Source organism: Podarcis filfolensis (assembly GCF_964270895.1).
Source record: "Podarcis filfolensis genome assembly, chromosome: 6".
NCBI classification, from domain to species: domain Eukaryota; kingdom Metazoa; phylum Chordata; class Lepidosauria; order Squamata; family Lacertidae; genus Podarcis; species Podarcis filfolensis.
Genome location: NC_139609.1, coordinates 50,352,799 through 50,369,872, shown reverse-complemented (window position 1 = coordinate 50,369,872; position 17,074 = coordinate 50,352,799). Strand labels below are relative to the sequence as shown.

Sequence of the window (17,074 nt, the reverse complement as noted above, 5' to 3'; positions counted from 1 at the left end):
TGAGCAGAGCCCTGCTGGGTCAGACCAGGGGTCCATCGTGTCCTGCTTCCTGCTTTCACAGTCGTCCACCATAAACCCAGGACAACACTTGGTTCCAGTTTTACCCCCAGCAACTTAATTAACTGTGCATTCATTGAGTTCTAGAGAAAGCCTTTGGGAATGCACTAATGAATACCTGGACCTCCCTGGTGTTTTTTGTCACCTCGCTTACAGGTTTTCCTCATGGAAATGTAGTCACCTTGGTAAATAGCATTGCTCTCTCTCACGCTAGCTTCCTTTTGCCACCCAGCTACTTGAGGCCATGAACCAAGGGGACCCAAGCAGGCGCCAGCGACGTCAGGCAGAGCGGCTCAAGCCTTATATTGCTGCCCAAATGGATGATCTGCCAGAGACCTTTGTCTTGGGGGACCAGAAGAGCTATCAAGGCTTCTACAATAAGCCCCTTTCAGAAGACTTGAGCTACCGTTGTTTTGTGCTGGCTTCACTGGAGGATGGGGATACGGTAAGGACCACGAGAAGCGAAGAGACTGTGTGCTGCCTAAGAGGCCCATTCCAGAGATGGCATTAGGGAAGCTTTGTCACAGTGGAACTTTGCTCTGCAAAGCTTAAGCTAATAAAATCAGATGTATAAAACAACTCAGAATCTCCTTCCCCTTCTCCATGCCTCTCTTGCCTGGTGCCTCGCAGTCCATAGGAAGAAAATAGATTATCTGCCCCACTCTTTGTGCTTCTTCACTTTCCACACCCCTGTAATTTTTAGGATTATCCATTGTTGCAAGCCAGAATGAATAAGGGAGGGGAAATGGTGGATAATGCCATTGCTTCTGCAAATGTGTAAATAATGTCCACCCATAATGAAGATACTCAAGCCCTTCTGCTCCGTCCCATGCTGGGTCTCTCACTTTCAGCCTCATTTACTTGTAATGGCTCATTAGAGCTGGTCAAATGATTCATTACTCTTCTGGTCTGAACACTTGTGTGGCGGACATAGCAAACATGCAGGCAGGAGAATAGAGGCTGCAGAGCAGGCGGAGAAGGTGCCCTTGTGCCACAAGGTTGGGTACTGCATGTACAAGAGTGACTGTGCACAAGAGCACTTTGGCTAACAGAGCAAACTCTCCAAGCAACTGGTTTTATTTTGTGGTGCAACTGCAGCTGCCCTCTACATAAGATCTGCTGCCCTCACAAAGTTCTCTGCCAGTTCTTTCTGAAACCTGTGCCAGGTTGTGAGCTCCAGCTTGGCACTCAACTCAGTCGTCGTGTTCTTAAACTAGAGGAATGAAGCCACAATATCATGAATGGCTGTTGCTGAAAGAACGATTGCAGAGCCACAGATTACTTTGTCATTTAGCACTTTATCAGTCTCGTTTCATTTATCACTGCATTATTCTGCATTTCATTTCCCTGTGACTTCATTGGTTACAGCCCCCTCCATGTCCCCAGGCATGTGTATATATACATATACCTGTAATTCAGAGTAACACATCATGCATCTAATGGGCTGTAGTTCACAAAAGCTATGCCACAGTGAATTTATTAGTCTTTAAGGCACCGCAAATACCTTCCTTGTTTTTGCTGCCCCCTGGAATTCAACATTTATTGTTTTGTTTCCCCAAGAAGTGTCAGAAATTTAGTTCTAATCTTAGAACTTGGGGAACGTGTAGTTATTTCTCAGTAATGTGAAAATGGGCTCTAGAATATTATTTTTTACTATTCTGCATGTTCTAGGACTTAGCCCTGCCACTGAACCAGGTTCCAGAGACAAAATGTGGCTCAAATTAAGCCAGGCAGGTGTTTCCTGCTGAGCATCCACAAAAGCAGCTGCTATGGGCACGTTTTCTCTGTGTTTCAGAGAAGAGGCTATTTAAGATCTCCGCTTTCAGACTGGCAGAATTTGGTCAACAGGCATCTCCGCAGGGGCTAAAAGTGAGACCAGTGTACGCCTCTCCCTTGAGCAGGGCAATAGGAAGCCTCCACTAGAACAGAGAACATGGTCCTCCCTGAACATACGTCTTCTGGCAGGCATTAAAAAAAAGATATAAGCATAGCATGTATTGGAACAGAGCCAGCCAATTTTGTATTGCTTTTTTGGTTGCAACTTGCCAGTCCCTTGTATGACTTGGAAGCCTTTGCATGTGAGAAGCCCCACGTGAATCCTGCTGTATTCAGGGCTTATGCTAGAGCTTCAAGGACAGCCATGAGTTAGTCTGCTGTTCAGTGTGGAACATAATGCCCAGTGGGTGTTCCTTGACATATAACCCCCTAGGGTGATGTGTTTATAACGGCATAATAGGTATTATAAACCACTTAGTCACTACCCGCCAGGCCTGATGCTCAATTGGCTGCATCTCCAAAGCCTATAATTTGGCTCTTCGTGTGTCTGAGGCTGGCAACTTGTTCTCAGCTGGACCATTCCTTTCTGGCACTGAGGGAGGCCACTTTCTAGCTGATGTGGTTCTGAATGTTCCATTACTGTGGAGAGGAGGTTTGTTTTCACGGTGTCTGTTAATTCCCTGGGTGCTCATGAGGAAAATTGCAGGTGGGCAGCTTGGGGCTATTGTTCCGAGGGACAACTCAGAATTAAGCAAGGAAGAGACCTGATCAATGATCTTTGTCTGCTCTCCTCTCTCTCAAACTCACCAGAAGAAGTATGCAGCCAGCCCCTACTCAGATGAGATTGTGATGGAGGTTTCAGCCAAACAGCAGGATGAACCAGAGATGCTGTGGGTGATGGGGCCTGTCCTGGCTGTCATCTTAATCATCATCATTGTCATTGCTATCCTGCTCTTCAAAAGGTGAGCACACGCCTATGCCCGTGCAATGTGGTGGTGTCCATGGTGCAGTATTGTGCCAAGCTCAAGAACATTTACAGTGAGCAAACTATATTATAAATCCAAGGACACTGTCTCTTCTGGGGGATGTGGTCTGAACCTTCCTGAAGGTTTCTCAATGGAGCCTGCAAAACAGTGCTATGTAAGGCAAGCCCTAGGAAGGGGTGGGGAGCATGGGATCACATTCAGTGGTCTCTGCATTTCATTTTGTGCTGGGAAGGTATATACTGGAAGTGAACTGGGGCTGTGTCAGTGCCAGATGAACTGTGAAGCCATAGGACATGGCTTCTGCTTAGTGGTTCTAGGGTGATGACCTGGATCACCATGCCTCAGATTAAGTAAAAGGCTCTGGCCAACAAATGCCTACATCCCTTGGTTTATTCAGAGGCCTGGTGCTTTTCCCCAAGTCTTCTTGGCTCCAAGAATGAACCCTCCATGTGGTAACAGGGACCCTTTGTTCCAGAGATTTGTCCTCAGCCTAGTCATAGGTGTTCTGATCCATGATCTGGGACATGGGTGTCAAGTGCTTGGGCTGTTAAAAGAAGCAGGAGCTGCTCATTTGGTTACAGGGAGTGCTTACTCTCCCATCTTTGCTCTGGGAAGCTGTCATCATTTTTCTCCAACTAAATGTGCATAATAACACCAAGAGGGGAGGTGACTTTGGGTTATTGCATGCACAATTAGTACTTTTTGTAACCTGGATTTCCTCTTTTTTTCTCTATTTCTGCTGTCCCTGGATCTAGCAAACAAGAAAGGTAGACATCTGCCCTCCTCCCCCCACCCTTACTAATCCTTTGCTTTGTCTGTTTCACATCCACTGTTTCATCTTGTTAAAAACAGTAAGCATAAGTCTTCCTACCCAGACTAATCTGGCTTTTGGATATTGCTCTGCCTACCTAGCCATTGTGGTGTCCTAAACTCCTTTAACCTTCTCTTGCTGTTATATTTAAATAAATGGCTTCACAAGTAAGGTGTGACAGAGTTTTAGAAAATTCCTTTTCAGTGCATTTGGTGTTCCAGGATTTGTGGGGTTATTTGCCCCCTATATTGATCAAGGATGTGACATTACCATGAGCTGACTCTAGTTCCTTGGCATAATCAGCATGCTCTATAAACCAGTTAATAAGGCCTTGCTCTGAGCTGTTCCCTTTTCAGTGTCACTGTGTGTGTCCTACAAAGGTCTCCCACTGCTTGCTGACTTTGGTGTCTAGCTGATTCTTAGTAAATCTGGAAGTAATGCGGTTACAACAGAGTGACACTGACTTTCAGCAGGAGGCAGGAACCAAAGCAAAGTCTTAGGCTTATTTCAACAATGGTCCCCTTTGGTGATAAATTCAAGTTGATGCAGGGCTCTTATTTCAGATGTTGTAATGTGGTGGCTGCTTTATAAATGACTCCCCACTTCATGCATGCATGTGCATACAGCTGAACAAACTTTTGTTTTCTCCCCTCACAGCACAGAGAGCTCGTGAGGCACCATGCTAATTGTGGCAATTTCTCCCTTCTAACAAATAGAGTTGTGCCGTCAGGCAAAGTAAAAAAATCCTTTTCAGGGTGCTATCAACATTGTCTCCAGGTTAATCATAAGTGCTTTGGGCTTCTGATGTGTTTGAAAGAGCTACAGATACACACACCTCTCTGCTGAATTGCCTGCAGGATTGCAGCACAGTGCTCCTTAATACCAGGCTGGGGTGTTTCTGTTTCTGTTGAATACCCCCTCCCCGTGGCTTAGTTACCCTAGAAAACACATTGCAACTTTAAGAGGCAACACTGTATGAGGTTTTTTGGTTTAATGGTAGCCACTGGACATCACTGATAACTCTTCTTGTCATGCCAAAATTTCCTGTAAATGTCTGCCATTTAATCACTGAGCAGGTTCATCTCTGCTTAGCTAGTGAAATCTACTAGGATAAGAGCCTAGGGTGGTGGAGCTGCAGGCATAAATATAGCATGAAGAGACAACAGTGTATTTTATTGTTCCATTAACACATGCCTGGGGGGCCTTCAGCCACTCAAGACAAGTATTAATGGACCAATAAAATTCACCCTGAAGAGCCCTTACCCTATTATATTACAACTCTTCACATTTTAAATAATTTTTTTAATACTTGGCAAAATCTTAAGTATATTCATCCACCACAGGAAATAGTTCCCAACACTGGTGTGTGGAAGATGGAAGCGGAACTGGAGATTTTGTAAGCCTGTGTCTGGCTCTGGGGAGGGGGTTACCAGTCCCCCTTACTGCTAGGTGCATTATTGAGTCTGCTACAGGGTCATCTTGAAGTTCTCTGCCATTTGGTCCATGCCCAGATCTACCTTCTGAGCTGCGCCTTCTCTTCCTTTAGGAAAAGGGCCAATTCACCCTCCGCCAAGGATGAACATTCCATTGGCCTGAAGGACTCCTTGCTGGCCCATTCCTCTGATCCTGTTGAAATGAGGCGACTCAACTACCAAACACCAGGTAGGTACCACTTGATGGCCCCACAGAGGCCCATGCTCCTTTTACTGGCAGAAGTTTGTGATAAGAGAGCCTCTTCTTCCCTTTGCAGTGTTGTGTGCACCTTCTCAGGCTAGGTTCAGAGGCCAGTGTGGCTCAATACACTGTCGCTCATGTGTATATCTGACATTGGCAACAGTCAGAATGGGGATGGCAGGCTTTCTGTTGGCTCAATAGCCTGACCATACATGCATCACAAGGAGCTGGAAGGCATAGCGTGACAAAGAACAGGCTCTAATGGAGGCCTTGTCATGATTTATCTTATATTCCATAGATAACACTCAGTTTTTTGGCCCAGATCGTGCTCTCCAGATATGGCCTCAAAATTAGCCAGCAAAAGGAAAGTCCAACATGCCAGTAGGTCCACTGTCAAGTAGCAGATAGGCAGGTTCATGATTCAGCTCCTGCAGTGTTTCCAACTCTTAAGGTACGTTGCAGTTGTAATAGATGCTGCTTAGCTGTGTCAGCAAAACAATCTGTCTTCAACAGAGTCTATTTCCTAGATTTCTTGCTTTGTGGAGGGCCTCACATCCTCATCTGAGGCAGGATGTGGTTTGCATTCTATCATGTTAGAGTTGAAGCAACCTATTCCTTCCTTATTTAGATTGTGGGATTCATGAAGGCTATTGAATGATGTTAGCGGTAAGTGGGGGCTTCTAGCTCAGTACACCCAGACTCTACCTAGCAAGATGTGACCTGTATTCCTTTTCCTCAAAACTATTTGTCCTCCTATAATACATTTTTTGGGGAAAGCGAATTGGAAGTTGTGTCCTGTGACTATGTGCAGCGCTGCTCTCTTGTCTCTCTTTCTAGGCTTGAGTCCTTTACCTCATACTGCCTTGCAGATGGGTCAGAGGACGGGGGCTTGTGTAGGTTGTACGCACACAGCTTGCAGAATTGGGAGCGCGACCCACCCTATTAGTGTAAAGTCATTATTCCACCAGATGGTTTGCAGAGTCCAACATGACAGGAGAGTTAGAGGTCTAGTCCAGAGGGGTCACAGAGAGAAGATAGAGGCATGGACATGGTGCAGAGTTGTATGTGCTAACAAGGGATGTTGCACAAAAGGGAAGCTTGACAAAAGAAAGCGAGTTAGCCTCATAGTGCATACGCAATCTCCCCCCCCCACACATATTCTCAGGCGTGACCATACTTGCTGAGCTGCTAGCTTGAGCTTTTGCACCCTTTTATCTTCTCAGGTGCCCAGTAGGGAACGATCGGTGTACAAAAGAAGTTCTGGTATTATTGTTTCAGCCTGAGACACTTAGTTGCCTCTACCTAGCCTCACCCTCTTCTGTGATGGATGGATGCCTTCTGTGGGCCAGACAGCAGCAACTAAACCCTGAGCAGTCTCATAGTTGATATCCCTTCTGGCAAATGTAGAGGCAGGAAAGGCCTTGCTCAGTGCATAATTAATCAAGCTGCTGTTATTAAATATTAAGCTTATCACTTTAATAGTTTCCACTTCAGACACAGGTTCTTGCGTGAATTGTCAGCTCCTTTGTTCTCATGTTCCATTTTGCAGGCTTGTGGCAGGTCAGGCAGGGTGATGTCGCTACTAAGCAATTGGGTGAATTTTGACTACACCTTGGTTCCAAGGCTCTGCTGCTGTCTCATGTAGGAGGGAAGCATGGTCTTGGAAAGCAACATGTGCTGGGAATAGGAACTCTGTTTCCTGGCCAACAAGCAAAGCCATCTATCATGTCTGTTGTGGGTAAATCCTCTTTGTGAAATAATCCTGGTTGTACTTGGTGCTTGTCTTAATACATCACCCTCCATGCTGCCACATGTGTAGCAAGCATCAAGCTGCAATTCCCATCCCTAAATGTAGGAATGTGAAGGTTGTGGTGGGGATTTTTGTGCTGCCCTTTGACCCTCCTCTGTCGCATCTTTAACTCTTCCCTCAGCAACAGCTAATGGGATTTCTGTTCTTTCAGGTGCCAGTGGCCCCAGTTGCCCGAATATCTCAAGTTAGTTTTCTCTCCTCCTCCTTTTTCTTCTTTCTCACTATCTTTTCCCCGCCTCTTTCTTTCTCATCTTTTTTTTGTTCAGTGTCATGAAGGTCAACCTCACTCACCACAGACTTAGTGCTAACCCTTCTCTTGCTAGTGAGCCAGGCTGTCCCCCACAAACTAGTCTCTGATGCTACTCACACACAATGCTCCAGCCTGCATGTGAAGAAAGAGAGATTAACACATCACAGTTTTCCAAACAATGAAATTCATAAATCAGCCAGCAAAATTGCAATCTTGACTGAGCACATGAGGCTGCAACAGCTCTTTCTTTGGTATGTTATAGGACCCCAACTTAGGGAAGCAAGGCCTGGCTGCAGTTGCAAAGGGTGCACTTATATCATGTGGAAGCTATACAGCATCTCCTCCAAAATGAAAAGGAAGTGTTCTCTATCCAAATGTAGTCCAGCAAGCTAGGACTTGCTCATCTCCTCCATATGCTCCTCAGCCACTGTTTTGCAGGCAGCACCTTACTGGAATGCCTTAAACCCAAATGTATTTATTTAGGCATTCAGTCATTCTTAAACCCAGTTCAGGTTACACAGGTTACATTACTATTATTATTATTATTATTATTATTATTATTATACCACCCTTCATCCAAGGATCACAGGGCAGTTTACAATATAAAACTACAAAAATACATGCTATAGTAACAAACAAAAACCACACACACAAACAGTTTAAAAAGTCATAGATTGTCTAATTAGCCAAAGGCCTGGGAGAAAAGGAATGATTTTGCCTAGTGCCTAAAGATACGTAAGAAAGGCGCCAGGTGAGCCTCCTTGGGGGACGGCATTCCACAAAGGGGGAACCACCACAAAAATGGCCCATTCTTGTGTTGCCACCCTCTGGACCTCTTGTGGAAGAGGCACGTGAAGAAGGGCCTCAGATGATGATTGCAGGGTCCAGGCTGGTTGATCAGAAGATAGGTGGTCCCTGAGGTACAATACAAAATAATACATGAGAGTAGCAAAAATTAAAATTTACAAAACCAAGTCCTGCAGATAATTCCATAAAATCCCAACACTTAAAAATGTTTGTCAAAACAAAAAGGTTTTGAGCTGATGCAAAACGGATAACTCCATGGGCACTGACCCTTGATGTGGGACATCAAAAGGGGACTTTTGTTCACATCTTAACAACCAGGCGGGACAGTACTGGGAGTGGTGCTCCTTCAGGGCTCCTGAGTCATGCAGGACTTAATAGGTCAGTGATAGTACATTGAATTGATCTCAGAAATGTATTGGAAGCCTGTGTAAATCCCATAGAATTAGAATAATATGATTCCAGGTGGTTGACCCACTAACCAAATGGGCTGCTGCATTTTCCTCTAACTGCAACTTCTGAACCATCTGCAAGAGTAGTCCCTCATGCAGCTGCTCTTTTATTCTTTTGCTCTCTCTGCCTATGTCTTAATGAATGTGAAGTGCAGTGTGTCACCTACAAATACTGTTTTAATTTTCTGAGCTTCTGGTGGACAAAGGAGAAGGATGGGATTTTGTTCTATATTGTGCCTGTAAAGTTTACTTTGGCTCTGGCCTCCACGGCAAGAGGAAAATGCAGGGATGAGGACGGGAATTGCTGCAGATTTTACTTCCTATTGATACTTTGAGAATTGCAGAGGAACAGAGATGGGGTTTAACTTGTAAGAAGAACGGATCCTGTCTCTTGATTAGGGGCTGGTGTAAGTCTACTTTGTGAGATTGTGCATCATTGCACAGTCATCAAACTCAAGAAGGCTAGTTGCACAAAAGCTTACTTTCCAGACCCTCTTTGCTCCCTACCTATCACTAGGCAAAATATTCTTTGATAAGGAATGGTTTTTAATTGCCCAGCTATTAGATACAGGATTTCTTGGTGCCTTTCTTATAGATGCATGGCTATGAGTGCTTAAGACTTGTCCGCTGCCTCAGTCACTGAGAACATGAGAGTGGGCTGTTGAGAGATACAGAAAGTGGTCCCAGAGCCCAGTGAACAATGCTGGCATCTGTTCAGGATCTCTGTATCTGTACTGTGGTGTGCACTGTCTGAATGCAGGGCGCAGACTCCAAGGGCTTTGTACTTTATTGCCTAGGCCCCTTCCAGCCTCAGTCCATACAGCAGTATCTTCACCCTTTTTGGCCTGGTATTATATGTAGAAGCCATCTGGCTGGTCGCTGTCTCATCAGAGCATGCACACATACATTGTGCCATCGCGTGGGCACTGCATGCCATGTTTCCTCACTCATGTTCCATCCATCGCGCCACATTGCCATTTGGTCTGCTGTGCGCATGTGCAGGAACACTCTTCAGCTGTGCAATAACTTCTTACCCTGCTGCCTCCCCTCCTTATGTTTGATCTGGTAGGCATGCGTGATCATCCTCCCATTCCAGTGACGGACCTCGCAGACAACATCGACCGACTGAAGGCCAATGATGGGCTGAAGTTTTCCCAGGAATATGAGGTGAGCCTGCTTGGGTGTTTAATCTTGGATCTGTATTCTTCCTGACTCAGGGGTCGACAACCTGGTGCCCTCCAGATTTCTGGACTGCAACTCCCATGAGCCCCAGCCAGAGAGTTAATGAGAGTTGTGATTTAGAATGTCTCGATAGCACCGGAATGGTTGCTTTTGACCTGGACAATAGTTTTGTCTGCAGCTCCTCAGCCCAACCTAACATTGCAGAACTTACAAAAGAATTCTGCCCATAACTGCCCTATGTGCTGGAAAAGAAGTGTAAAATGTAATGTGTGAACGGTCAAGTGCAGACCTGTTTTACTTCCAGTATATAGAGAAATATAGATATAGATTCTCACATTATGTTTTGCACACTTTCTGTTAGTTATTAATTATATTGGAAAAGGTTACAGTTTCAGTAGCCTCGGAGTGCTGTTTGTGCTGTGATGGAGGCCAAAATAGTGGTATTGAGAGGCCAGGAATTATGGTGGCTTTTGCAGGCAAACTCCTTCTCTCCACGATGAACCATTTACTAGGCAGATGATTAATTTGAAAAATTGCTATGTTGGAAAAAGTTCCCTTGTAGCTATTAGAGTCACAGTAGCAGGATAAATGTTTTCCTGTGCTTGCAGCATGCCCTGTAGGGCCCACTTCAGCTGTGAGGGGCTTAAATCATAAATAAAACTCTTCTCATATGTGTAGAGGGGGAGGATAAATTGAGGAAGTGTCCTTTTCATGCATTATTGGTCCTGCTTGAATTGTTATCTTCTTTTGCCCCTGACCTCCCCTTGCAGCAGCATATCTCCCTTGATTCAGGGGATGTGATACAAGCATTGCCCAGAAGGCAAGATTATAGAGGCCAGGGAGAAGCACTGGCTGGCTAAAGGCTAGCATGTGAAAGAGGCACCAAAGCCTAGCAAGGTTTGGAAAGACTGTTAACCACACACTGCTGATCCACAGCATTTAGCAGGGAAGGACACAAAAAAGGAGTACCGTATTTGTCGCCCTATAGGACGCACTTTTCCCCCTCCAAAAACGAAGGGGAAATGTGGGTGCGTCCTATGGGGCAAATACAGGCTTCAGGAAGCTCTGCGCAACCCTCCGGAGCCCGGCGCCAAGCCGCGCCGGCCTCCGGAGGGTTGCGCAGAGCTGCCTGCGCTCCCGGGATCGGCGCAGCTCCGCGCAATCCCCCGAAGGCCGGCTTCCGAAGGTTGCGCAAGCTCCCAGAGCGATGCCGAAGCTGCCACTCTGGGACCTGTTCTGGGGTCTGAGGTCGCGGGAAACTCGGACTTCCCCCGCCCCCAGCCGCGCAAGCTCCCAAAGCGATGCCGAAGCTGCGCTCAGCTTCGGCATTGCTCTGGCTCCTGTTCTGGGGGCTGGGGTCGAGGGAAGCTCGGGCTTCCCCCGCCCCAGCCCCGCGCCTGGGGGGGGGGAATAATTTCCCCCCCCTTTATTCCCCCCCCCCCAAATCTAGGTGCATCCTATGGGCCGGTGCATCCTATAGGGCGAAAAATACGGTACGTTTTCCAGGAACTCCCAGCTGGGTGAGTGCTTATGAGGCTGTTAGCCTGCCAGGACCCAAAATCCCACATGCAAGCCCATTTCTAATTGGGCTCTTGTTTTCATAGATCATTGTGACAAGATCCATTTTTTTCTGGAGTGTGGTACAAAAGAGGACCATGGACAGCATTAGCTACAATAGTATCAGGGCTGGTGGGGGGTGCTGAGTGTTCTCACTCTTATAGGGGGCTTCAATCACACTTTAAAGAACACACTATCTCTTAAAAGTGGTCATTAGATACAATTCTGACTTGCAACCTTCCAATCCCTCTCTCTCAAATTCCAGTTTCAAGTAAACATCAGCTGCATTTACCATGATTAAGTAGCTATTAAGGAAGGAACTAATTTTGGTATATGGATTTTTCTTGGGGATTCTGCTGCCTTGTACCCCTGTCTGAACCATTCATCTTTGTTAAGTCCAGGGCAGGCTGAGTAACAGGAGAGGATTTTCCCACTAGCGCAGAGAGAAGTCGTACTAAAGCAATACTCACTCAGAAAGTTGGAAAATAAAGAAATAACCCTTTATTGTTTTTTGTCCTTGTCACTACTGGAGAAAATTTGAACTTTCAGGCCTAGCAAGCAATTTGATACCACAGGCACTCTGTTAGGGCCATGGCAGTGTGGTGTGGAAGAAGAAATCTAGAATAGTAGGTAGATGATTCAGGAGCAGTCTTGTGTATCTAAGCTGAATAGTGGAAGAGCAATATAGTGCTGAGATGTGGGGGGTATACTGAGACACTGAGAAGGCATTCTGCATCACAACACAGGTCACAGTTTTTCCTCTCCCAGACAACTCAGCCTAATCCTGTGAGTTCAAGAACCCAGCTAATTGAACTGGGTTTGCAGCTGGCTGAAGCAGCAAGAAGGAAAGGGGAGGCAGTTTGGATCAGCCCTTGAGGCTATTTGTGTGCTCATTAATTTGGGTAGAATGGCATGTTACGTTTCTCACACAAACCTAGCCGCAAAACCGCTGCATAAAGGACATGCTCAAAGCCATAGGTAATTCAGAGGTCTGCATACTTAATACTTCAGCCACAGGGATGGAATAGCATTAGGAGTACCTGCTCAGGGCAAGACCTAGCTCATAAGCAAAATAAGAAACACTACAGTTCCTAGCCTCAAGTTCAGGACCTCAGGGGTAGTAGTAGAGAAAGTGTGGTCAAGCACTGTGCCAGCAGCCTGCAGAGGGTGTAGCTGCACTAGAATTGGGAGCGGAAAAAGGATTTGCCCAGCAAAACAGCTGCCTGGTGCTGCCAGTGCTGGTTATGAGCCCTTGTGGATCTCAAGCCAGTGTGTCATTCTCCATGTGACTTGCACAGACCGTAAGGAGTGGAAGTGGCTTAGCTCATTGTTGCTCTTGATAGGTCTGGATGTCAAACCACAGAGAGAGCATCTTTAGCTCCTACAGCACACTGAACCTTGGAGAGAATTTACAGCCAGGGATTAATAGAATTAAATAAGCACAATCACGCCAGCATGTTAATTATTTATCTACACTCTTGCTGTGCTAGAGCAATGCTTGTATTTGAGCTCCTCCTGTTGGACTGTTGCCTGTACTGCAGACAGGCTGTGCCCACAAAATACTCAAAGCAGGTGGTCTGCCAGACTGTGGATAAATATTAGGCAATTTTGAGGTGGGGCCAGTCTTCCTCCTCGGCTCAGTGAGTGAGCAAGTGAGATTCCTTCTGTCACCGACTAGCGAGCTGGAGTGCTTCCTCCTTCTCCCCCCCCCCCCACGGTCGCATGCAAATAGGAAGCAGATGCTGTGTGTTGTGCAGTAAGTGAATTAGCTAGAGCTCTTTTCCTTGTATCTGTCAATGAGGTGAGAAGACTAGTGCTGCTGCTGCTGCTGCTCATGATCCTTTCTAGGCTTCCACGTTGCCCCTTCTCTTGGGTTCAAAATATATTCAGGTCTTTGAAACAATTGCAGCATCATGCTCTGACAGATACATTTACTGGAATGTTATACGGTGGTGAGGAACAAGTTTTAGCTTTACTGACCTGCCATGTAATGTGTTGGCATGCATCTGTCTTGGGAGACAATGGAGGAGTGCACTTTTGAGGGTGAAGTCAAACCATAGGACAGTTATAGCACCTGCTGTGGCTGTAGAGACCAATACGGGGGAGAGATGTTGCAGCTGGGGCAGATGAAGAAGTCCAGCAGTCATTCCACCCTGGTCACTGCTTTGGATAGACAACCTGACTGCCTCCAAGCACTGCGGTCATCTGCAAGGGATTCCCACACTGTGGGGTTTATGATGTCAGCTTCCATGTCTTGTTTGCAGACATCTTGGTCTGCTAACAGGCCTGGTGCCTGAAGCCAGCTCCCCATAGAGGATGTCCTTGGGGACCCTGCTGTCTTCCATTCTGTGGACATGACCAAGCCAATGTAGACGTGTCTGAGACAGGAGTCTAGTTCCTCGTAGAACTGGTCCCTGGTCTGTATTTCAGAGCACATAGTGGGAGTGTAGATGCTCAAGACGTTAACCGGACAGGAAGTAGTTGAAAAGCAGAGGGAAAGCAAGCATTCTGAGCCCTCTGTCAGCTGTTCTATTGCAGGCAGATGGGAGTTCCTTATTGCAAAGCCTATGCCACAAATACGTGGTTCTTCTGGGTTCCCTCCTTGCCAGAAGAAGGTGTAAGTTCTTCTCTCTGAGGCAGCCATTTGAAGCGAGTCTGGCCTCCTGTAGAGTGGCAATGGCAATGTTGAGCATTTTCAGCTCACAGTCAATGTTGGCTGTCTTTCAGGAGTTATTGACCTGCAGCAGGTTGGTGGACAAGCCAGGACACATAGTCCTGATGTTCCAGCATGCTAGGTGCAAGAGAGTTTATTTCTTTTTTGCCTAGTGCAGTTGTTTGGTCTGCTTGTTGAGTGACACCCAGTGAGACACAGTGATCTCTCCCACCAACCAAGGCAACTCATAGAGCTCATAACTTACACTTGCACCAATCAGGTTGAGCTTACAACTTGTAACTGCTGTCTCCGTGTTGTTTTTGTTGCATTTGCAGCACAAAAGTGATTTCACTGAAGTGCAAGTCTGGGCAATGTTTATGGGGGTCCTGGGCTGCCCAGATGACAAGACCTCCCTCTTGGCCTCACTGTTGTGGTCCAAAGGAAAGCAGAGCAATACATTTGGCACCACCTTGGCTGTGGGAGTTGTCGAAAAGAGGCCATTCAACTGGAAAGATGCCATCCAACCATCTTAGGGGCTCCACTCCAAAGTTGTGTAGGTTTTAGAGCTGTTAACCTATCCCTGCCTCACTTTAATCATGTCAGCATAGTTAGTAGGTGGTGACTGCAATGCTCCAAATAGATCAAAGAGGGCAAAACTACAGGCCGTGGAGCAAGTCCCTCTGTATATGTGTTGTTGTAGAAAGAGGGTGTCCTGTTTCACTCTGAATCATTTCCTTATACACCTTAGAGACTCCTAATGGTTGTAGATTTTGTCTCTTGCTTCAACTAATTATTGTCCTAACATCTCCATTGCAGAACCAGAAATATCACCCAGCATTTTTGGCACTCAGCATTTCCTTCCCCTAATTCTATCCTGCTGGATAGAATTACGACTCCCAGACTGCCATGCACCCTTCCTTATTTGGGAAGCCACAAAGAAGTCAGTTACTGAAGAAGCCCTGCAGATTCTGCTTAGCAACCACCTGCTAAGGCAATATGTTCATTGTTGCCCCTTGAAATGATAATGAAAGACTAGCAAATGCTTCCAAGCATCTGAGCTGCATCTTTTCCAACTCTTCCTTTCCAACCATCTGCCATAGCATTAGAACCTATTAGACACTCTAGCAAGGTGCAGATATTTAGTTGCATGATGATGGTTACAGCTAGAAAAGAGCAGTGTGGCTTGTCCCTCACTATATCTCCTTTCCCCTCTCCAAGTATCCTGCCATGCCTCCCACTTACAAAATCCTCCTTGGCCATCTGACCACAGAACAAAGACCCCACTGGGGTTTGCTAAGAGACTGCCTGTCACTTTAAGAGCTCAAAGCAAGTATGACAGCAAGTGTGCAGTAGCAACACCTCCTGCCCTGCTAATTAATTTGCTCACCCTTCTCTCTTGTCTCCTGTAGCAAGCAGGGTGCAAGTAAGGGAAGAGATCATTGGAGCAGGAGGTACACAACTGCATACTCAGTCACTGCCATCAAGCTCCTGTGGCAGCGAGGGATTTCTGGAGGGTGAGCTCCTCAGTTTCCCCCGGTTGCTTTCCTTCCAGGCATTCATTGGGCCCATCAAAACTACATGCAAGTTCCCACAGCCATATCTGCTTACTGTGCTGCAATATGTCCTAGAAGTTGGAAGTTTTCTTTTCAGTGACAGACGTGACTCTGCAATTTGACACATTGCCAGTGATTGATTCAGAAGCCATTCTTTCCCCATTTAAGAAGTTTTTTTGACTTTGTATTGGTCAATGGCTGTGTTAACATGGGTGCTGCCATCATTAATACACTGGTAGTACACTAATGCACTAGCTTGCTATGGTTATGCTAGAGCACTGCCTGGAGTTCAGGGTTTAGGAATCATAACCTCTTGATGGGCACAGCAAACATGCTGGAACCAAACCTTGTAGCTAGCAAGGTTTGCATCATCCCAGCCTGCTAAAAAAGTAGAGACATTGCAAACTTCTTCTCTAGCTGTGCTCCTGCACCTTTAACAAAAGGAATATTATCCTTTCAGTCGTTGGACCTGCCAAGAAAAGCTTCACCTGCTGAACTTCTGCTGGCCATACAGGAAATCTTCCAGGAAAAATGTTGACAACTCTTTATTCAAATTGGTGTCTGTCCCTCCCTTCCTGAAAAATCCCACCCCATACATACACGCTGCTGTTGCTGTCTTAGATTGGGTAATGTGAGGTTCTTGTTGGGCCCAAATTGCAAGAGTGAATGTGCAAATCCCAGTACGGCAAAGCTGTTTTGCCCGTGGACAGAGGAGAGGAGTTAGGTAACAGTGGGATGAGCCCTTTACTTGGTGTGGCCCATCTGAAAAAAACTGCTTGATGGGTTTCAGCTGCATTTTGGGCACCTCTCTTTCCCTGCCTTATTTACTCATTTGCCCGCCATTAAGGGGGAAACAGGTGTACATTAATTCATCAGCAGAGTTTAAATTAAATCATTTCACTTCTAAACAAGTCACTCATTTGCAGGCGTATTTAATTAGCACTTCTTCACTGCCAGGTGGATGCTGCTTTTCTCACCTGTTTGCCCTCTTATGGGGTCGTTGGTGATAGAACATGGGAGATTTTTCACCTCCGCATTGCAGAGCAAGACAATTGCTGTAGTGGTACTGCTGATGCTACACTCTGGGGGATTGGGTGAAGCTATGCCATCCTCGCCTTTATCTTCCATGTCATTGCAGCCGTCTCAGTGTGACTCTGACTGAGCAGAGGTGTGTTTTGTGCTTCAGTCTCTACCCTTAGAGCAAGGCCTCCAGGAGGGTTCTGAAGGAGGCTTTTCTGCACAGAGGTTCTACACAGTCTAAAGTGATGTGGCCCACTTTATATCCCAGTATAGGACCACATATGGCTCACAGAATGAATTAAAACAAATGTGGCTTAAAGACACACAAGCAATATAAGATTTTTTAAAAAAATAAGTATATTAAAAAGAGCACCAAAAACACTCAAAACAATGTAAAAGCACACACAAAAAGAAAAATGTGTAGAACGCCCACCTTCAGAATACACTGCCACTGCAGCCAGTAAATGACCAAAGGCCTGTCTAGACAAA

The 17,074-nt window shown here is 46.1% G+C and overlaps 1 protein-coding gene across 26 annotated transcripts in view; it reads left to right on the top strand.

Annotated features, from left to right (window-relative positions):
- The window catches only part of PTPRF (protein tyrosine phosphatase receptor type F), a 476,587-nt gene that overhangs the window by 434,510 nt on the left and 25,003 nt on the right, over window positions 1-17,074 (top strand). For 14 of the 26 annotated variants that reach the window (XM_083619788.1, XM_083619808.1, XM_083619798.1 and 11 more), the window contains 5 exons: window positions 290-502; window positions 2,644-2,795; window positions 5,177-5,292; window positions 7,266-7,298; window positions 9,690-9,787. In XM_083619788.1, the coding sequence (XP_083475914.1) occupies window positions 290-502; window positions 2,644-2,795; window positions 5,177-5,292; window positions 7,266-7,298; window positions 9,690-9,787 (612 nt within the window). The remainder of the gene's footprint in view (window positions 1-289; window positions 503-2,643; window positions 2,796-5,176; window positions 5,293-7,265; window positions 7,299-9,689; window positions 9,788-17,074) is intronic. The other 12 variants (XM_083619805.1, XM_083619803.1, XM_083619795.1 and 9 more) reach the window with 1 other exon arrangement.